General features: G+C 37.4%; 1 protein-coding gene across 1 annotated transcript; it reads left to right on the top strand.

The window, feature by feature from the left end:
- The first annotated feature begins 5,493 nt into the window (after positions 1–5,493).
- Positions 5,494–6,922, top strand: LOC127103482 (3-phosphoinositide-dependent protein kinase 1-like). Its single transcript, XM_051040734.1, has one exon. It carries the CDS (start codon positions 5,648–5,650, stop codon positions 6,920–6,922), a length of 1,275 nt encoding a protein of 424 aa, XP_050896691.1. The 5' UTR covers positions 5,494–5,647.
- Positions 6,923–10,275: the final 3,353 nt, after the last annotated feature.

The following is a 10,275-nucleotide window of genomic DNA, read 5'->3' as shown; positions in this document are numbered from 1 at the left end:
AAGAATCCGAATGACTCGTCCAAATCATTGGGGCGCATCATTTTGTCATACAAAAACCTAATATAAAAACATCATTAACACCTCTTTTGAAACATAAAGTAAACCGGATTAACATAAAGTAAACCGAATTAATAAAACAAAGTAGACCGGATTTACCTAATATATGTATTGACAACGTTGACGCCGATTTCTTCATGACCAAAAACTTGCATGAAGTCTTCATTACCAATCATTTGGTCGTGAGCAAAGCCGAAAATCCCTTCCTCCATATGTATAGTCCGAACACCTCCGGTCGGTATATCGGTCATCTCTATAAATGTCCTGAGGCACGACCTATACTTGGTGGTAGGTTTTTTCCTAGCTACGGTCTTCTTAGCACCAGAACTTTTTACCCGTGCGGAGGCGTTCTTAACCTCCTTTATTTGTTGTGCGGAGGCATTGCTAACCTCATTTTCTTGAACCTACATGTCATATAAATAGTTAGATCAAATTAAGAATGTAACAACTTCCATGAATATATGTCATATAATTGTATATTACCTCTTTTCTTGATTTGGATTTTGTGGGAGTCTATTTAACATAATCAAGGAAAATATGTAAGTAAAATTTTAAGCATAAATTTTAAACTTTGAATATACACATTAAAGTTAACATAAGTTTTAAGCATACCTCATATCCTACGCATATGAGGTTTGTCGGCCATGCAACAAACGAACCTACTGCTTCGTGCACCGTTGTTGCATCCGAATCATCGCTAGGATATGGTAATAATGCATTCGGGTCAACTGCAATATCAACTGATACCTTCAAACATCCAGCAGGGAGCTCTCTAGTGTGGAGTAATACTCCGCTAACGTTATGCACTTTTCCCTTGCCAACCATCCGATAGTGTGGTGACGACAAATACAGCTGACAATGGGAAATGCCCTAAAACCAATAATAACAAGAAATCGTTAATGTGTATATATGTCAAATACATAATTTAAGCAAACAGTTCAATTTAAGACAATTATATGTAATTACCTCTGGAATGTTCGGCTGAAAGGTACAGTTGATACTGTTTTTGTCCGAAGCATCTCTGTATACCGTTGAGGCGCTAGCCTCTCTTTCTCTCCTCAATGCATCAAGCTCAGCTTGCATGGCTTCCAATCTTGCATGAAGCTCCCGATTACTAGGAGCCTTTCCTTTTCTAACACTGAGGGAGGTCGGAGTGACTCCAAATCCCTTACCCCTCACCCGACCAGAATACTCAGGGACATCTAATGCCCGACTAAGTATGCTCTTAGTATCATCGGGAGATAGAGACTGAGATAGCTCCTCCTGAAAAATCAGATGAATACCGTATACTTGTCAAATATGTGTATAAAAATGTTATTCAATTAATGAAAAAATATTATACTTACACATTTCTGGTATACGTTTAAAACTTCTTCTTGTGGAACTCCAGATTTGCCCACACGGGCTTCCTTCCACAAAACATGTGCAGGAAGAGATGTTTCTGAACTTTCCTCCTTCTGCAGCTACACATTAAGTCATACAATTTGATCAGATAAAACTAATATATGATGAACAAATTTGTTTTCGCAATTTATAAATACTTACCATGGATTGTTCTAAGCGTCCATATCCGACACGTCCTTTTCGGTACGGATATGCGGGACTCGATGCTCTTTCCCGATTCGTAGCACTTATTCTTTGAAAAGTCGGGTCTTGTCTTTTGGATTTGAAAGCTTCCCATTCTTCAGCCGATATCAAACTTTCATATTTTCTAGGAAGCTCCGCATCCACAAAATTACCATCCGCATCCTTAAGGAACTTGGATGATAAAAATGTCCGAAACCCTCTAAGAAGCTTTCCGGCCAATTTCATGCAAAACCCTCTTCTTTCTTCTTCGATGTTAAAACATCGCTAAGAAAAACATACAGATTGATAGTTAGTATCGGTAATTGAAAAAAACATAATTGATACGGTATAATTAAGGGCCAAATGATTGTACCTTTATCTCACTCCAAATTTTTTCTTTGGACTCTTTCAACTCTTTATTTCTCCAATCATCACACGTAATGGGAATTTCATTCCTTACTAGTGCACCGATGAAACTAGTTAAGGTATGCCCATTAGGTTCTATAAGTTGTCCCTGGTTGTTCCAAGAGACATCTAGTATGATGCCTCGAGATCTTCCTTGGACCACCCTTCGCATTACTGTGATGCCTCTTCGGATTTCTTCTTCCGCGGATACTTTACTAACTTCCTCATGTTGGTCATCAGCCATGTCTAACCTGTAATAAACCAAGGAAACCATCAAATATCAAATATAACTTATAATCAAAACAATTGAAAACAAAAAAATAAAGAAATCATGCATTATCAGATATAACTTATAATCAAAGCAATTGAATACAAAAATATAATGAAATCATGCATTACCACATATAACTTATAATCAAAACAAATGAAAAAAAACATAAAGAAACCATGGATAATTTACCTAAGTCACTAACATCTCTTTCTTTTCTTTGTTGGAATATTAATCACTTGTTTCTTAGCAATGCGTACGGATGAATTGATCCAAATTCCCTCATTATGATCGTTTCTTATATATGACTCATCCGGTATAAGATCCTCAACTTCATCATTTCTATTCAACTCATTCCGTCTAATGCATGACTCATTCTCAACATCAATATCACATTGATCGACACCGCTATCATCAGTCACTTTGTTAGAGAAAAGCACTATAGACCATTTTGTACTCTTCGGGTCATTCACATAGAACACTTGTTTAGCTTGAGATGCTAGAATAAAAGGTTCATCTTTGTACCCCACCCTAGTAAAATCAACTTGCAAAAATCCAGACTTATCCATTCGTATGCCACTACTACTCACCCACTTGCAACCAAAGATGGGAATCTGAAACTTCTCGTAATCAAACACCCAAATATGCTCAATAACTCCAAAATATGACAAATTTGCATATTTGGGGTTTAAGTCCTTCATACTTGATATATGCATTAAATACTCTCGTATAAACATTAAATAATTTTGTAATATATTTTTACAATTATACAAATAGTCAATAAACTAAATATTTAAATAACATTTTTATTGGTCAAGATTTCAACAGGGCAATAGCAAAACCATTAACAATGACAGTTGTGGTGGATAGTAAAAATTTGATCAAGATTGCAACAGGGCAATGGACAAACCACAAGCATTGAGTGTAGATTCAAACAGGGAAGCCATATGCTAACACCAACCCATACACATACATTCAGCCATGGATCTAATTACATCCCTCAACATGATTCAAGCAGAGCAATTAACATAGGCAAAACATACAACTGCAACAAGTATAAAAAAAAGAAACTATTGCAGTAACAATCCAAGTTATTTGAACTCATGGCATTACAATCAAACAAGCACATTTTTAACACCAACATTCCAGTTCAAGCCAAAGTCAAACAAGCAGGCGTTGTGGCATTGCATAACTAGTAAGCTAGCTAACTAACACATTAGAGCAGAACGTACCGTGAGAGGCGAGTGCGGCGGTCGAATGTTTCGGTGACGGCGGAGGGACCCTCGACGGCGGATAAAAGGGTTTTCGGAAGTTGAAGGAAAATAGGGTTTTCGTGTTTTGGAGTGGAAGGCGTGATGTTGTGTGATGTCGTCTTTTAGAGTGGAAGGTTGTTGGAGATTGAGGGGAAGACGAGTGCGGCGGAAGCGCTGTGAGGTGAGTGAAGAAGAGGCAAAACAAAAGAACAGAGAACGAAAGCGCTAAAGTCTGAAATTTTATTTTTATTAGACCTTAGACAGCGCTTTTGTGGAAAGCGCTTTCTAAGGGGGGCCTTAGACAGCGCTTTCCAAAAGCGCTTTCTAAACCCCCCCTTAGACAGCGCTTTTGGTTTTAATTTTTTTTTAAAATTTAAAGACTTTAGACAGCGCTTTTTCAAAAGCGCTGTCTAAGGTCTATGTTTAAAAGCGCTTTCTAAAAGCGCTGTCTAAGGGGGGGTCTTAGACAGCGCTTTTCAAAAGCGCTGTCTAAGACCCCCCCTTAGACAGCGCTTTCATTATTTTCTTGGAACATTTTCAGCGCTTAATTTTTATTTTAACCTTAGACAGCGCTTTCTTTTAAAAGCGCTGTCTAAGATGCGCTGTTAATAGTCCTTTTTGGCGTAGTGAACAATGGTTGATCGTTCATACCTTCTACAATGGACTCCATTATAACACCAAGATGAGCATCGACGCTGCCGCAGGTGGCGCGCTGATGAACAAACCTTATCCGGAAGCTTGTGACCTAATTGAGGATATGACCCAAAACCATTATCAATGGGGAACTGAACGAGCATCAATAGAGAAAAAGGAGACCCAAGGTTGAATACATGAGGTGAGCTCTCTAGACATGATGCAGGAAAAAATGGACGCTTTAGCCCTTAGGATCGAACATATGTCTACAAACACTAACACCGTAGCAATAGTCCATACAGAGTGCGAACTCTGTGGATCTAAAGGACACGAATCGACGGAGTGTAACCTTTTGAACGAACTAAATACCGACCAAGTGAATTACGCCCAAGGTAACCCATTTTCAAACACTTACAATCCTGGATGGAAGAATCATCCAAATTTCTCCTATAAAAACCAGAACCCTATCCAAAATCATTCCCCTCAGAGACCGCAAGGTTATCAAGCCCAAAAATCAAATCAACCTATGCAAGTTGTGGCCCAGAAGTCTAACCTTGAGAAGATCATGGAAAGCTTTATATCGGGCCAGACTCAGCAAAATAAAGAATTCCTAAACCAGAACATTCACGTAAACGAACTTATAACACAATTAGGAACCAAGGTTGACCATATAATCACTCACAACAAGATGCTTGAAACCCAGATCTCACAGGTAGCACAAAACCAAGCCCCACAAACTACACCTGAAGGCCAATTTCCTGGACAACCTCAACCAAACCCTCGAGGGCAAGTGTCATACCCCAATTTTGGTCCTGAATTTTTTTCATTTTTATTTGGCAGTTGGCCTAAAATTCACTTGCATACATTCATTCCCAAATCCATATTTTTGTTACACATTAGTCATTGTCTAGGCTTTTTTGATCATGGTGCTTTTGATTATAAAATGGATTTTAATTATTTGACTTTTTAATTTTCAATTTGATCTTTATTTCGAATTAAGTTTAATTCCAAATTTCAATTTAATCTTAATTGTTTATTTTACTAATGATTCAAGCTCTAATTGATTTTAATAAATGTTAGAATTGATATCAAAGTAATTTTAACAAATTATAGATTAATGTGATTTTATTTGGTTTTATTGGTTTTTTGTATTTTAAATTGACATTGAGATGAGTTTTACAAACACTTCAACCAAGTTCAAATTACAATCACAAATCAAGTTCCAACCAAATTCTCATTCATTCATTAATATCATACATTCAAAAATCATATTCAACCATACATTCATATCTAGGTCATTACATAATCATTAACCAAATTACCCTTCTCTCTCTACAGATAGGGTTTTCATTTTTCAATCTCAATTTCAATTCACCCCTTTTCATAGGGTTTCTGGAGAGAGAAAGCCGTTACATGAATGTAGGGTGCTGGTGTTGTTTGTTCTTGGGTTATTACTAACCGAGCTATGTTGGAAATGGAGAAGGATTTTGATTCCAAGGTCAAGATTCAACGGACTTCTTCCTCTTCCAATGGTGCTGGTATTGTTCAGAGATCCAAAAGCTTTGTTTTTAGGGCAACTCAGGAGAATTACACCATTCAGGACTTTGAATTGGGCAAGATCTATGGCGTTGGCTCTTATTCTAAGGTTGTGAGGGCAAAGAAGAAAGACACAGGAGTTGTATATGCATTGAAGATCATGGACAAAAAAAAAATTATTACCAAAGAGAACAAAACTGCATATGTGAAGTTGGAACGCATAGTGCTAGATCAATTGGATCATCCTGGCATTGTGCGGCTATATTTCACATTTCAAGACTCATTTTCTCTGTACATGGCACTTGAATCCTGTGAAGGTGGAGAACTTTTTGATCAAATTACCAGGAAAGGCCGTCTAACTGAGGAGGAGGCACGATTCTATGCAGCTGAAGTTGTTGATGCTCTTGAATACATACATGGTTTGGGAGTGATACATTGTGATATTAAGCCAGAGAACTTATTACTCACAGCTGAAGGACATATTAACATAGCTGATTTTGGGAGTGTGAAGCCTATGCAAGATAGCCAAATTACCGTCCTTCCAAATGCAGCATCAGATGACAAAGCCTGCACATTTGTGGGAACAGCTGCTTATGTCCCTCCAGAAGTTCTTAATTCTTCTCCTGCAACTTTCGGAAATGACCTCTGGGCACTTGGCTGCACATTATATCAAATGCTTTCTGGAACTTCTCCTTTTAAAGATGCAAGTGAATGGCTTATTTTCCAAAGAATTATAGCAAGAGAAATTCGATTTCCAGATTACTTTTCAGACGAAGCAAGAGACCTTATTGACCGGCTATTGGATTTAGACCCGAGCAGGAGACCAGGCGCAGGACCTGATGGTTATGCTATTTTGAAAATACATCCCTTTTTCAAGGCAGTTGCCTGGGATAACTTAAGGGCACAAACTCCTCAAAAACTTGCTCTGGAACCCGGGACTCAATCGCCCGCTGCCGATGATGTTCAGGAGTCATCATGGAGTCCTTCTCACATTGGCGATGGTTCTGCAGCTTCTGCTAGACAGCCTGATGGCACTGCACCGTCTTTAGAGGGAACTGGTTCAATAACCAGGCTACCTTCAATTGATTCCTTTGATTCAAAATGGCAACAATTTTTGGATCCCGGGGAATCTGTCCTTATGATCTCCATGGTGAAGAAATTACAAAAATTACAAGCAGGAGGTGTCAGCTCTTTTCTACATTAGGACAACTAGATCTCATCCACCAATGCCTGAACAACTGTCTGCTGAGGCGAAGGACTTTTTGCTGAAATGCTTTCACAAGGAACCGGATTTAACACCTTCTGTGTAACACCCTTCTAAAATACCCCAATAATTAATTAAAACAACAAAATATGAATCAGAGTAGATATGCAATTTCAGGGTGTCACACTTGACACTTCACACCATTCACCAAAATAACTTGTCATGCTCATTTATTAATCAAAATAAAACATTGCACAATTCGCAGCGGATAGAAATCTAACAACATGCAAACCATGTAACACATTTCATGTAAAATTGTTCCACAACCAAAAATGAAAACAAAGTAAAACATCCCGTCCCGATGTTACATATACCAGAGCATGACCCACTAAGGAACTACACTAGACTCCAAGCACTAGCTTCTACTCAATCACTGCTCGTTACCTGAAACATAGTTGTAAGGGTGAGTTCCTCAATCGATATAATAAGCATTATAAAATATCATGTAATGCTAAGTAAATTAACACATTCATCACCCTAATCATATCACACATTCAGCAACGGCAACCTCAACTCATAATCATACTCAACACAAACACAAAACACACGTATAATATTGGAATACATCCATTCATATTATACGCCATACATACTGTAAGACCCCAATTTTTGGCCCTAAGATTCCTCATGGCCCATATCATATCATGTCATGGCCTCAAGGATCATTGCATGCCCTAGCTCCCCTCCTAGTGGGTAAGTTGCCTTGTGAGTTGATTCTTGATCACCAAGCATGTTTTGCATTTGTATATCATTGCTTTTCATATGTTTATTAACCAAAAAGTACAAAAAATTTGTCAGCTTAACCTTGTTGCTTGCAGTTGAAGCAATCATCAGCAATTAGGTCAAAGTCAGTCATTGGTCAGTCAAAGCAGTGGATGGTGACCATTCTTGCAGAATTTGGGCACCATGATCAATAATCAAGAGTTCATACAACTTGGGACATCATTTGAAGTCAAGGTCTCAAGGAATTAGGGTTTGGAATTCATCAGAAGTGGTTCAATCATGCAAAACCCTAGAAAAGTCAACAGGAAGTCAAACTTGGTCAATTGTGGATTTAATCAGTGATTTGATGGATGGAATTGATGTGAAGGAGTTCATTCATGTCCATACAAGCCTCATGTATCATTCCAAACCTCATCATGGAAGAATTTGAAGTCAAACAGAAAGTTTCCAAAAATAGAAAGTTGACCTGTAATTCAAATTTGCCAAAAATGGAAACTTCTTGATCCTCAACTTACATCATGATACAAGCTTCAAATGAATTTTTTCCCAACATGAAAGTTGAAGATCTTGTTCTCCCATTTCCAAAAAGTCCAAGAACTCTCAATTCCCATGTATGGTTGTCAAGATATGATCAATTCATTTTCCAAAATTTGTGAACTTCAAAGGGCCATATCTCATGAACCATTTGGCCAATTTTGGTGGGGTTTTTTCCTACAAACCACATTTCATCTACTCTTTCCAAAAATATAAATTTCATTCACCAAAACTTCACCATTCAAAATGGCCTTTTTGGACTTGCATTATTTAATTTCAAGTGAAGGTGAAATTTGACTTTTCAAAATAATCATTTCTAACACTTTTGGCCAATTGGAAACATTCAGAAATGTTGTTTTGGTCATGTTTGCAAGCCCATTTCGCAGCTGTTGCTCATACACCATACACATAAGCCAAAATGGGACAATTAGCAAAATTGCTCATTTAACCAAATGTTGATTAGCACATGCTTAGCCAACCTTAAACAGAAGTATAAGAGCACATTTTCTGCTCATTCCAAACCTAGCTGCAGCCTCAATCACACAGAAAAACTCTCATTCTCTCTCAATTTGCATTTTCACGATTTGAATTTTCTGAGCAAAAACTCAAAGGAGCCCGAGCATCCATTGGTTTCTTCATCATCTGGCCGTCATTTGGGAGCTTTTTCAAACACCATTCATCAACTGCACAACCATCTTCGTGTTCTGTTTTCCAAAGCATTCTTCCATGGCAGTTTGGAGCTAGAGTTGAATCGAGCAAGTTTGAGCTTAAATAACTTCATCATCCATCATTTGGAGCTTGGACCTTCGACTGTTTGAGCATACATCAGCAAAATAGCAACTGTTTCACTCTTTCCTTCAAATATAAGTAAGTTTTCGATCTCTTTTATTTCCAAAATCATGAGGTGCTTAGGATAGATCTTTTGATGCTGATTCCATTGAGCTTTGTGTCACTTGAAATGGTTAACTGTGCTAGGAGAAATCTGAGTTTAAAGTTTGTTGGTTGTTTTTGTTTTGCACGATTCCTTGATGTTTAGCTCGAGTTCATGAATTTTAATGGTAGCATGTTGATATGCATTGTTTGCTGATCATGATTGTATGATTCAATTTGCATTTCTGGAATTTTGTGGAATCGCGTTTTGTGAAGATGATGAAGATCACTGTAGCATTAAAACCCTAATATTTTCCCAGAAAGCTGGACTGTTCACGTGCGCATGATGCTTGTTTACTGTGCAATTCCATACTGACCAATCAAAATATTTGGTTTCTCGCCCTTAAGCGCTGCGTTTGGTTAAATGATATGCATAATTACCACCGTGCCACTCGGTCAACATAGTTTGACCTACCATTCATGTTCTTTTGCTCATGTTAGTCCAAATTGTTACTCAACTTCTAAAAATCATATTTCACTCGTTTCAACTCCAAAATTCATGAAATTTTTTCCATCATATTCACATGAATGTCTACTATTTTATCATGATTTTTGCTGAATTTTTGGTTGGCTGGATTTTAAATGGTATTAGGTTTCTTAACATGTATACACACTTTGTACCTTTTGCCATTTCTTTTGTGAAATTGTGATGATGTATCCAATGCCCCTGAAATTTTTTGTGGTTAATCTACACTCATTCATGTTTGTTTTGATGTAGAGTTCTTGAATTTATCATGTTTGGTTGTTAAGATATGAATTTTTGAAGTAGGGTGTGACAATTTGTGTCACACCATTGTTATGCAATTTCATGATTTTTGTTGACATGCTTCCTGACCTTCAATTAATGTGAAATTTTGCATGATCCTTCTCTTATATATCTAGTTCACTTGTGATTTTTCTTGGAATTAATTATGGCATTTCCAAATTGTTTGAGATTTTTCTCCCCTGCCTAGTCAATTGTTGACTTTGTGTGACACATCTTGCCATTTCATTTGGGAAATTCTCATATCTTATTGGATGATCATGAAATTTTACATGTGCATACTAGACATCTTGAGCTTTGCATTGGTGTTGATCCCATTCATTTCTCATCTGTTTTCATTTAG

The sequence above is a fragment of the Lathyrus oleraceus genome, chromosome 7, assembly GCF_024323335.1.
Source record: "Lathyrus oleraceus cultivar Zhongwan6 chromosome 7, CAAS_Psat_ZW6_1.0, whole genome shotgun sequence".
NCBI classification, from domain to species: Eukaryota; Viridiplantae; Streptophyta; class Magnoliopsida; order Fabales; family Fabaceae; genus Lathyrus; species Lathyrus oleraceus.
Note: the sequence above shows the minus strand (reverse complement) of the source record. Positions and strands in the feature narration are given on the sequence as shown.